The 13,923-nt window shown below is 47.0% G+C and overlaps 1 protein-coding gene across 4 annotated transcripts in view; it reads left to right on the top strand.

Annotated features, from left to right (window-relative positions):
- Positions 1–13,923, top strand: part of LOC118381439 (roundabout homolog 1-like) — a 611,139-nt gene that overhangs the window by 183,969 nt on the left and 413,247 nt on the right. For 3 of the 4 annotated variants that reach the window (XM_052508183.1, XM_052508051.1, XM_052508117.1), the window contains one exon: positions 9,643–9,735. The exons of the other annotated variant lie outside the window; for it this stretch is intronic. In XM_052508183.1, the coding sequence (XP_052364143.1) occupies positions 9,643–9,735 (93 nt within the window). The remainder of the gene's footprint in view (positions 1–9,642; positions 9,736–13,923) is intronic. 4 annotated transcript variants of the gene reach the window in all.

Here is a 13,923-nt window from a genome sequence, read left to right as displayed (position 1 = left end):
CTCTCTCTCTCTTTCTCTCTCTCTCTCTCTCTCTCTCTCTCTCTCTCTCTCTCTCTCTCTCTCTCTCTCTCTCTATCTCTCTCTCCATTCCTGTCTCTCTCTCCCACCATCCTTCTCTCTCTCCCTCATCTCTATCTCTCTCCCTCCACCTATCTCTCTCCCTCCATCCATCCCTCCCTCCCTCTTTCTCTCTCCCCCTTTCCCGCTCTCCATCCCCCTCTCTACCTCCCCAATCTCTCTCTCTCTGTGTCTCCCTCCCCCTGTCTCTCTACCTCATCCCTCTCTCTCCCTCTCCCCTCTCTCTCTCCCTCCATCCCTCTCTCTCTCCCTCCCTCCTCCCTCTCTTTCTCCTCCAGCGGTGTGTGCTCTTTGTGTGTGGGTTTCCTTCAATATTTCCAGGCTTGATTAAAAGCCCATTAGCGATGCATGGCCCTGGGTAAAACACAGAAAGTGTAATCAAAATGGAAATGAGAGAGACAGTGTGGAGAGAGATGAAGCGAGCAGCGACTGTCTTCACCACAACAGACGATTTTCCACATTCTCTCTTTTTTCGTCAGTTTTTATAGTAATAAGGCAGAAATGATTAAACTGAGGCCCAGCATAATGAGAATAAATCATGTTCAGGAACATGCATTTGACAGCTGTGATTTGGCTCTGCTCAAAGCAAATAGGCAGAGAGGAAGAATGAAATGGAAGAGAAAGTTACACTGTGTTTGGTTTTTGTTAGCAGTTGCCAGCTATAAATATCCCCATCCAACATCGTTCCTCTCTTTATTTTGCTGTATATAAATAAATACTTGTCAACCTACCTAGACTTTAAGTAGAAACAAATGTTGACGGTGTTGTTACTAATGGCCTGAAACCTTCCTATCAGACAGTGTGAAGGAACTCATCAAACTGCAGTTAACAATCCCAGGGCCTGAAATCAGACTCCGCACACACACTACACCATCCATCACCTCCACTGTCTGGGCCAATCCACTGCTGCCAATACACGACAAGATAAAAATGACACAGCAGTCTGAACCTTCATTCACATCAACCACCAGCTCCTCCATTCACATCAACTACCTGATCCTCCATTCACATCAACTACCTGATACTCCATTCACATCAACTACCAGCTCCTCCATTCACATCAACTACCAGCTACTCCATTCACATCAACTACCAGCTCCTCCATTCACATCAACTACCTGAACCTCCATTCACATCAACTACCTGATACTCCATTCACATCAACTACCTGATCCTCCATTCACATCAACTACCTGAACCTCCATTCACATCAACTACCTGATACTCCATTCACATCAACTACCTGATCCTCCATTCACATCAACTACCTGAACCTCCATTCACATCAACTACCTGATACTCCATTCACATCAACTACCTGATCCTCCATTCACATCAACTACCAGCTCCTCCATTCACATCAACTACCAGCTCCTCCATTCACATCAACTACCTGATCCTCCATTCACATCAACTACCAGCTCCTCCATTCACATCAACTACCAGCTCCTCCATTCACATCAACTACCAGCTCCTCCATTCACATCAACTACCAGCTCCTCCATTCACATCAACTACCAGCTCCTCCATTCACATCAACTACCAGCTCCTCCATTCACATCAACTACCAGCTCCTCCATTCACATCAACTACCAGCTCCTCCATTCGCATCAACTACCAGCTCCTCCATTCACATCAACTACCTGAACCTCCATTCACATCAACTACCAGCACCTCCATTCACATCAACTACCAGCTCCTCCATTCATATCAACTACCAGCTCCTCCATTCACATCAACTACCAGCTCCTCCATTCACATCAACTACCTGAACCTCCATTCACATCAACTACCTGATCCTCCATTCGCATCAACTACCAGCTCCTCCATTCACATCAACTACCTGAACCTCCATTCACATCAACTACCAGCACCTCCATTCACATCAACTACCTGAACCTCCATTCGCATCAACTACCAGCTCCTCCATTCACATCAACTACCTGAACCTCCATTCACATCAACTACCAGCTCCTCCATTCACATCAACTACCAGCTCCTCCATTCACATCAACTACCAGCTCCTCCATTCGCATCAACTACCAGCTCCTCCATTCACATCAACTACCTGAACCTCCATTCACATCAACTACCAGCACCTCCATTCACATCAACTACCAGCTCCTCCATTCACATCAACTACCAGCTCCTCCATTCACATCAACTACCAGCTCCTCCATTCACATCAACTACCTGAACCTCCATTCACATCAACTACCAGCTCCTCCATTCACATCAACTACCAGCTCCTCCATTCACATCAACTACCAGCTCCTCCATTCACATCAACTACCAGCTCCTCCATTCACATCAACTACCAGCTCCTCCATTCACATCAACTACCTGAACCTCCATTCACATCAACTACCAGCTCCTCCATTCACATCAACTACCAGCTCCTCCATTCACATCAACTACCTTAACCTCCATTCACATCAACTACCAGCTCCTCCATTCACATCAACTACCTGATCCTCCATTCACATCAACTACCTGAACCTCCATTCACATCAACTACCAGCTCCTCCATTCACATCAACTACCAGCTCCTCCATTCACATCAACTACCTGATACTCCATTCACATCAACTACCAGCACCTCCATTCACATCAACTACCAGCTCCTCCATTCACATCAACTACCAGCTCCTCCATTCACATCAACTACCTGAACCTCCATTCACATCAACTACCAGCTCCTCCATTCACATCAACTACCAGCTCCTCCATTCACATCAACTACCTGATACTCCATTCACATCAACTACCTGATACTCCATTCACATCAACTACCAGCTCCTCCATTCACATCAACTACCAGCTCCTCCATTCGCATCAACTACCAGCTCCTCCATTCACATCAACTACCAGCTCCTCCATTCACATCAACTACCTGAACCTCCATTCACATCAACTACCTGATCCTCCATTCGCATCAACTACCAGCTCCTCCATTCACATCAACTACCTGAACCTCCATTCACATCAACTACCAGCACCTCCATTCACATCAACTACCTGAACCTCCATTCGCATCAACTACCAGCTCCTCCATTCACATCAACTACCTGAATCTCCATTCACATCAACTACCAGCTCCTCCATTCACATCAACTACCAGCTCCTCCATTCACATCAACTACCAGCTCCTCCATTCGCATCAACTACCAGCTCCTCCATTCACATCAACTACCTGAACCTCCATTCACATCAACTACCAGCACCTCCATTCACATCAACTACCAGCTCCTCCATTCATATCAACTACCAGCTCCTCCATTCACATCAACTACCAGCTCCTCCATTCACATCAACTACCTGATCCTCCATTCACATCAACTACCAGCTCCTCCATTCACATCAACTACCAGCTCCTCCATTCACATCAACTACCAGCTCCTCCATTCACATCAACTACCAGCTCCTCCATTCACATCAACTACCAGCTCCTCCATTCACATCAACTACCTGAACCTCCATTCACATCAACTACCAGCTCCTCCATTCACATCAACTACCAGCTCCTCCATTCACATCAACTACCTGAACCTCCATTCACATCAACTACCAGCTCCTCCATTCACATCAACTACCAGCTCCTCCATTCACATCAACTACCTGATCCTCCATTCACATCAACTACCAGCTCCTCCATTCACATCAACTACCAGCTCCTCCATTCACATCAACTACCAGCTCCTCCATTCACATCAACTACCTGAACCTCCATTCACATCAACTACCAGCTCCTCCATTCACATCAACTACCAGCTCCTCCATTCACATCAACTACCAGCTCCTCCATTCACATCAACTACCTGAACCTCCATTCACATCAACTACCAGCTCCTCCATTCACATCAACTACCAGCTCCTCCATTCACATCAACTACCTGATACTCCATTCACATCAACTACCTGATACTCCATTCACATCAACTACCTGAACCTCCATTCACATCAACTACCAGCTCCTCCATTCGCATCAACTACCAGCTCCTCCATTCACATCAACTACCAGCTCCTCCATTCACATCAACTACCAGCTCCTCCATTCACATCAACTACCAGCTCCTCCATTCACATCAACTACCTGAACCTCCATTCACATCAACTACCAGCTCCTCCATTCACATCAACTACCAGCTCCTCCATTCACATCAACTACCAGCTCCTCCATTCACATCAACTACCTTAACCTCCATTCACATCAACTACCAGCTCCTCCATTCACATCAACTACCAGCTCCTCCATTCACATCAACTACCTGATACTCCATTCACATCAACTACCTGATACTCCATTCACATCAACTACCTGAACCTCCATTCACATCAACTACCAGCTCCTCCATTCACATCCACTACCTGATACTCCATTCACATCAACTACCTGATACTCCATTCACATCAACTACCTGATACTCCATTCACATCAACTACCTGATACTCCATTCACATCAACTACCTGATCCTCCATTCACATCAACTACCTGAACCTCCATTCACATCAACTACCAGCTCCTCCATTCACATCCACTACCTGATACTCCATTCACATCAACTACCAGCTCCTCCATTCACATCAACTACCTGATACTCCATTCACATCAACTACCAGCTCCTCCATTCACATCAACTACCAGCTCCTCCATTCACATCAACTACCTGATCCTCCATTCACATCAACTACCAGCTCCTCCATTCACATCAACTACCTGATCCTCCATTCACATCAACTACCAGCTCCTCCATTCACATCAACTACCAGCTCCTCCATTCACATCAACTACCTGATCCTCCATTCACATCAACTACCAGCTCCTCCATTCACATCAACTACCAGCTCCTCCATTCACATCAACTACCAGCTCCTCCATTCACATCAACTACCAGCTCCTCCATTCACATCAACTACCTGAACCTCCATTCACATCAACTACCAGCTCCTCCATTCACATCAACTACCTGATCCTCCATTCACATCAACTACCAGCTCCTCCATTCACATCAACTACCAGCTCCTCCATTCACATCAACTACCAGCTCCTCCATTCACATCAACTACCAGCTCCTCCATTCACATAAACTACCAGCTCCTCCATTCACATCAACTACCAGCTCCTCCATTCACATCAACTACCAGCTCCTCCATTCACATCAACTACCTGAAACTCCATTCACAACAACTACCTGATCCTCCATTCACATCAACTACCAGCTCCTCCATTCACATCAACTACCAGCTCCTCCATTCACATCAACTACCAGCTCCTCCATTCACATCAACTACATGAACCTCCATTCACATCAACTACCAGCTCCTCCATTCACATCAACTACCAGCTCCTCCATTCACATCAACTACCTGAACCTCCATTCACATCAACTACCTGATCCTCCATTCACATCAACTACCTAATTATCCATTCACATCAACTACCAGCTCCTCCATTCACATCAACTACCAGCTCCTCCATTCACATCAACTACCAGCTCCTCCATTCACATCAACTACCTGATACTCCATTCACATCAACTACCTGATCCTCCATTCACATCAACTACCTGAACCTCCATTCACATCAACTACCAGCTCCTCCATTCACATCAACTACCAGCTCCTCCATTCACATCAACTACCTGAACCTCCATTCACATCAACTACCAGCTCCTCCATTCACATCAACTACCTGATACTCCATTCACATCAACTACCAGCTCCATTCACATCAACTACCAGTTCCTCCATTCACATCATACATGAACCTCCATTCACATCAACTACCAGCTCCTCCATTCACATCAACTACCAGCTCCTCCATTCACATCAACTACCAGCTCCTCCATTCACATCAACTACCTGAACCTCCATTCACATCAACTACCTGATCCTCCATTCACATCAACTACCAGCTATCCATTCATTCATCAACTACCAGCTCCTCCATTCACATCAACTACCAGCTCCTCCATTCACATCAACTACCTGATACTCCATTCACATCAACTACCAGATACTCCATTCACATCAACTACCTGAACCTCCATTCACATCAACTACCTGATCCTCCATTCACATCAACTACCATTCATTCACATCAACTACCAGCTCCTCCATTCACATCAACTACCAGCTCCTCCATTCACATCAACTACCTGATACTCCATTCACATCAACTACCAGCTCCTACATTCACATCAACTACCTGAACCTCCATTCACATCAACTACCAGCTGATTCACATCAACTACCAGCTCCTCCATTCACATCAACTACCAGCTCCTCCATTCACATCAACTACCAGCTCCTCCATTCACATCAACTACCAGCTCCTCCATTCACATCAACTACCAGCTCCTCCATTCACATCAACTACCAGCTCCTCCATTCACATCAACTACCTGATCCTCCATTCACATGGGGGGTGAGAGGCTGGGGGATGAGAGGCTGGGGTTGAGAGGCTGGGGGTGAGAGGCTGGGGGATGAGAGGCTGGGGGTTGAGAGGCTGGGGGATGAGAGGCTGGGCCAGGGTTGACCAGGGAGCAGCAGGCATTACTTTGTATCTGTTTGAGAGCAATTAGTTATCAGCACATGGGCTCTAGTAATCAGCCAACAGGGGAGATGAGATATGGTGCAGCTCTGTGACTAGAGGGGCTGGAGGTGGGGGGTGGGGGGGTTCCAAAGGGCTCCCGTGTTTTTGTTCAAGAGCCCCGGGGCAGCTGAGTACACCACCTGTTAATAACTCTGAAGTGGCCTTTAATTGGAGCCCTGGCTGTGGACCAGCCTATGAACAACTGAGAGAGGAGGCCGGGCTGAGGACCAGCCTATGAACAACTGAGAGATGAGGCCTGGCTGTGGACCAGCCTATGAACAACTGAGAGAGGAGGCCGGGCTGAGGACCAGCCTATGAACAACTGAGAGATGAGGCCTGGCTGTGGACCAGCCTATGAACAACTGAGAGAGGAGGCCGGGCTGAGGACCAGCCTATGAACAACTGAGAGATGAGGCCTGGCTGTGGACCAGCCTATGAACAACTGAGAGATGAGGCCTGGCTGTGGACCAGCCTATGAACAACTGAGAGAGGAGGCCACCAAAGACAGCAGATGCACAACAGAGATTGCAGGAAGAGATCGAAAGCCCAGGGGCACAGGGAAATGGAAAATATGAGAATCATGAAAATCTCTAAGGGAAGACCTACCCTGTTTTAAACAAGTCAAGGAGTTACAGTGTTCTAAACCCATTCAGGATTAACGGGTAATATAATCATCTTTGGGACGTCATCCTCTGCTGCTATAATTAACACAGAAAACTATATTTTCTCTTGGATATATCTGGGGATAACATCATTATATAACCCCTTACTGGTATTATGTTGATTTGAAACTGTTTCGTTTTTAAGGTCACAGATAATTAATTATATTTTAGAATCAGAATGAACAAATGATTTGTTAATTTGTTTTTGTTTTAATTAGGTTACAAATGCCAGCCATGTCTTCTGTTACATTAGCTGTCATTTTCCTCATGAAGATTTGACAGGCAGGGTGTAATTATTCTGCTTTAGAGGTGTTGATGACAACAACAACATCAGAGATCTGGTTTATCCTGGAACTGGTGTCATAATACAGTGTTTCCCAACTCTGGTCCTCGAGTATCTCTAACAGTACACCGCTTCGTTGGAGCCCTTGGCAAACACACCTCATTCAGCTCATTGAGAGCTTGATGATTAGTTGACAGTTTGAATCAAGTGTGATTGTCCAGAGTTGCAATAAAATGTAGTATGTGTCAAAACCTAAATCAGACAGACAAAGAAACTCATTCTGTCTTCCTGGATGTCTGTGTTCCATTCTGTGTTGAGCCTGATTCAGAACCTTGTCTGTGTCTATATGTGCATTGTTCTGTTTGTCTTGTTGCCTCCCCTTGGTTCTGTTTGTGTTGTAGTTGTGTCAGTCGGAGCAGAGCAGAACCACTTGTTTGTGTAAACAGTAACACAGCACAGAGAGAGACGTTTCTGATATTAGGATGGTCCCAGCATGGGGCTCTTCAACTGTCCCGGCGTTGCTCTAACGATAACACTACAGGACCAGTAGGGAACAGGACCACTCCATTCATGTGGAACGCCTCTCCAACATGTCTCTAGCATGTTGTTTTCTTGTCGCCAAATTTGTCAAAACTGTTTTTTAGCCTTGACATACTGTGCTGTATTTATGGTGTTCATTCAAAATGCTATGTTTCTTAATGCTGTCAGACTTCCATAGAAAGAACTAAGACAAGGGGAATAGGTGTCATACTGTTACACAGTCTAGTGATCCAAAGTGCTCTCCAATGATCTATTCAGTCTGCTATTTATCCCCACTGATGCCAGATCCCATTGAGGATACAGACACTTCCGACACACTGCCTTTCAGTCAGCTGGATGGTTTAGACCTCCTTTTATTAACCCCCCCACCTCCCCCCAGCCCAAATGAACCCCCTGTCAGAGGCCCACAATGAGAGTGGGCATGGCCCAGGCTGATTTATCCCACGGCTACCCATCGTGAGGGCACAGTCGCCCCAATGGCCCCCATCTCTCCATTAGCCATACGCTCATCCCTGTTGGCGTCCCTCCCTCCCTCCCTCACCCACTCCCCTGTCCCCCCTGCCCCCTCTGTCCCGCCCTCACACGACCTGTCAAACAACACAAATCTGTCACCATGTCTGCTGAAGAGACAGTCAGACAAAATACTGATGTGACGGGAGAGGGATCACAATCAAAGGACTGATTAGCAATTAATTGGCTGTAAAAATAAGTGTTGGCTGCAGTGTGTGTGTGTCTGTGTGTGTATGTGTGTGTGTGTGTGTGTGTGTGTGTGTGAGTGTGTGTGTGTGTGTGTGTGTGTGTGTGTGTGTGTGTGTGTGTGTGTGTGTGTGTTGTGTGTGTGTGTGTGTGTGTGTGTGTGTGTGTGTGTGTGTGTGTGTGTGTGTGTGTGTGTGTGTGTGTGTGTGTGTGTGTGTGTGTGTGTGTGTGTGTGTGTGTGTGTGTGTGACAGAGAGAGAGAGAGAGTGTAGGTGTGTGTATGGTTGGGTCCTAAAGCCCTAACCCTCCCCACTCTGCCCTGCCCATATGGTCCCTCAGGAGTGCAGCCAGTCGTGGTTGTTGGGAGGCTAGAGGGACTCCCATTCTGCACACACACACAGAGACATACACACCACAACGCAGTATGGGGACACACTACCACAGAGCCTAGGAGCCCATTGAGACTGACAGCTTTCCCTGACGGATCTTTAAAAGAAAGCTGATTGACACACTGTGGCACTACTGTCCCGGATTATTATTGTCTCAGTTAGAGTCTCGTTGGATATTATCTTGACAACTGTTGGATCTTGGATACAGCCAGTGATGTGGGTGGGTGGTCCCTCCCACAGCGGATATCGGGTGGGTGGGCTGTGGCACCCTCTGAGCCTGGCACTGCTGAGTGTGTTGTGCTGCCTGTGCCAGATGGGCATAGGGGCATGGGCACTGGCCGTGTCCGGTAATGAGAGTGTGCCAGGGGTCTCAGTCTCTGTGGTGTTATTTCCGACAGACACGGGCGCTGCCACTCAGGACGGGGCCAGTGAAGGGGCCACCTCGGCCCCCACCTCAAAACACGAGGATGACAACTCCCTGGGCTACACAGGTACTGATGCTGCTTCCTGTTACTATGGTCAACCCTTGTGTGTGTGTGTGTGTGTGTGTGTGTGTGTGTGTGTGTGTGTGTGTGTGTGTGTGTGTGTGTGTGTGTGTGTGTGTGTGTGTGTGTGTGTGTGTGTGTGTGTGTGTGTGTGTGTGTGTGTTCGTGTGTGTGTGTGTGTGTGTGTGTGTGTGTGTGTGTGTGTGTGTGTGTGTGTGTGTGTGTGTGTGTGTGTGTGTGTTGACTCAGTTAAATGTTTCCAATGTTTCCAATCTTCTCTCCCTCTTATTGCAACACAGACTTTTCTATCAGAGGTTCTCTTGAGTTTTCTCATGTTCTCTCCAGCCTATCCATCCATCTGTAAGTCTTTATGCTGCTCAAAGTTGTATTTGTGAAACATTAGTCATTCATAATGTGAGGTTGTAGGAATTGATTACACTGGGTGAGGCACAATAGTGACTAATGGAAGGACGTGGTTTTAAAGTTGTAATCGTGACATTATTGTCTAGTTATCAGAGATTACAATGTGCATTTAGGTGAATGATCTTAGTGTAGACATCTTCAATATAAGCATTACGAATTCCCCTGTTCACTGTATACCATGTTAATGCACAGTGTGAGTAAATGAATAAGGCAAACTGCCTGTGTCTCCCTCTGAGCTCCAACCTAAGAGAAATGGAAATCAAACGTGTTGATCATTTTGTCAATAAATGACCAGAGACTAGATAGGTTTCCATTTGTGAGTACAGAAAGAGGAGATGTGTGGGAGGCCGAGGTGCAGTGTGCTGAGTGGTGTTTCAGTTGACATAGACGGTGTCTCCCAGGGTCAGAGGGCTCTGTGGGGTGATGAGGAATAGGAAATGGGACCAACCTGAGGGACTGAGCTAACACACACACAGACACAGACACACACACACACACACACACACACACACACACACACACACACACACACACACACACACACACACACACACACACACACACACACACACACACACACACACACACACACACACACACACACACTCACACACACACACACACACACACACACACACACACACACACACACACACACACACACACACACACACACACACACACACACACACACACACACACACACACACACACACAGACACACACACACTCAGACACACACACACAGACACACACACACACACACACACACTCAGACACACACACACAGACACACACACACACACACACACACGCAGACACACACACTCAGACACACACACACACACAGACACACACACAGACAGACACACAGACACACACACTCACACACACACACACACACACACACACACACACACACACACACACACACACACAGACACACACACACACAGACACACACACACACAGACACACACACACACACCCACACACACATTCACACACACACAGACACACACAGACACACACAGACATACACACACACACACACACACACACACACACACACACACAGACACAGACAGACACACACACACACACACAGACACACACACACACACACACACACACACACACACACACACACACACACACACACACACACACACACACACACACACACACACACACACACACACTCAGACACACACACACACAGACACACACACAGACAGACACACAGACACACACACACACACACACACACACACACACACACACACACACACACACACACACACACACACACACACACACACACACACAGACACACACACACACCCACACACACATTCACACACACACAGACACACACAGACACACACAGACATACACACACACACACACACACACACACACACACACACACACACACACACACAGACACAGACACAGACACACACACACACACACACACACACACACACACACACACACACAGACACAGACACAGACACAGACACACACACAGACACACACACACACACACACACACACACACACACACACACACACACACACACACACTCAGACACACACACACACACACACACACACACACACACACACACACACACACACACACACAGACACACACACACACACACACACACACACACACACACACACACACACACACACACACACACACACACACACACAGACACACACACACTCAGAAACACACACACACACAGACACACACACAGACAGACACACAGACACACACACAGACAGACACACACACACACACACACACACACACACACACACACACACACACACACACACACACACACACACACACACACACACACACACACACACACACACACACACACACACAGACACAGACACACACACACACAGACACACACACACACAGACACACACACACATTCACACACACACAGACACACACAGACATACACACACACAGACACACACACAGACACACACACACACACACACACACACACACACACACACACACACACACACACACACACACACACACACACAGACACACACACACACACACACACACACACACACACACACACACACACACACACACACACACACACACACACACACACACACACACACACACACACACACACACACACACACACACAGACACACACACACACACACACACACACACACACACACAGACACACACACACACACACACACAGACACACACACACACACACACAGACACACACACACACACACACACACACACACACACACACACACACACGGTCTGGAGCTGATTACAGACGAGGCGTGTGTTTGGTTTGTTTTTGCTTCGTCTTCCTGACATGAGGGGAATAGAAGTGTCTCCACTGTGTTGTCAGTGTGTGAGGAGCCCTGGTGATTTACCGGACCTCACACACACAGCCTCTCTAGGCTCCAAGAAGACTCCTGCAGGAACAGGAAGTTCAATATGAACTGCTAGAGCCATTACCAGGGTCCATCACCATGTGTGGTGGAGGATAGGATCGCCAAGAAGGAAAGGTTTTAGATCCCCAGTAAATATGGGGATCGCTGCCAGTGTCACAGAAACATGTGAAAATGATATCATCTAAAGCTGATACAGACTGGAATGTCTGTATTGCTTCACTGTTTCTGTGCCTTGACATACAGAACATGGACTAGCTAAAATCCTCTATTTCTGTATTGTTGTGTCACTATTAGATTGTTGAACTGGATACAGATCAGAGTTACATACTGCTATTTAAAACTGTTTGCCCTGTTTTGACATAATTCACATGAAGATTTAATCTGGAAAAATGATATAATTTCTGCCTCTCTGCATATGGGTTCATGGTCAGGGTGGGAGGTGTTTAAACCTGTTTGAGTGGCCCCCCTCATTAATCTGCTATAATGACAGTTCCAGGAGATCATCTTTAATCCGGCTGTTTAATCCAACTGTGCATGGAATGAGGGAAATCGATCTGTCCCAGCCAGGGAAATGAAACTGTTAGGTGACCTAATAATTCAGGCTGCTGCTGCTAGGACAGATTGGGCTGCAGCCAAGGACTCCTTTTACACACTGCCTGCCTGGGTTGACCTGCAGATTAGTTTGAAAGCTGCCACTTTTTAGCAGGAGTTCAATTGAAGTTCACCTTGAGAGGGCCACACGGTAAAGTATCAGATCCTTCATGTAGTTCACTGCTTTTATTTTTGCCATTGAACCCCCTTGTGATCATTGTGTCCTTGATTGAGAAACAAGTCCATTGATTATGAGGTAAATCTCACCATGTGGCTGAGGTAAGTGGCAGATCCCAACAGACAACAGAGGAGATTGAGCTGAATGACAGCAGGGTAATACCTGTCCCCAGGAGAGGACAAGTTCGCTGTGACCCCACTCCATACAGGGCCCTACAGAAGTATGATGCGGTCTGACCTTTGTATTAAGGTTCTATCAGAGTACCAAACGTGTCCGTATACGCACAGCAATCTATTGGACCGTTGGCTGTCATACTGTTCAAATTCTAAACGCAGCTCAAGCTTTTTTCTCCAACTGTCAACACAATCAAATGCATAGAGGACACATACCGGAGACACGTTGGTTGGGAATTTTTGGGAGGTGCATTTTGGTCTGTGCTTTTTGGTCTGTGCTTTTTGGTCTGTGCTTTTTGGTCTGTGCTTTTTGGTCTGTGCTTTTTGGTCTGTGCGTCCCCCGTGGATGGTGGT

Source organism: Oncorhynchus keta, chromosome 1 (assembly GCF_023373465.1).
Source record: "Oncorhynchus keta strain PuntledgeMale-10-30-2019 chromosome 1, Oket_V2, whole genome shotgun sequence".
Lineage (NCBI taxonomy): Eukaryota > Metazoa > Chordata > Actinopteri > Salmoniformes > Salmonidae > Oncorhynchus > Oncorhynchus keta.
This window is presented reverse-complemented; position numbering and strand designations above follow the sequence as displayed.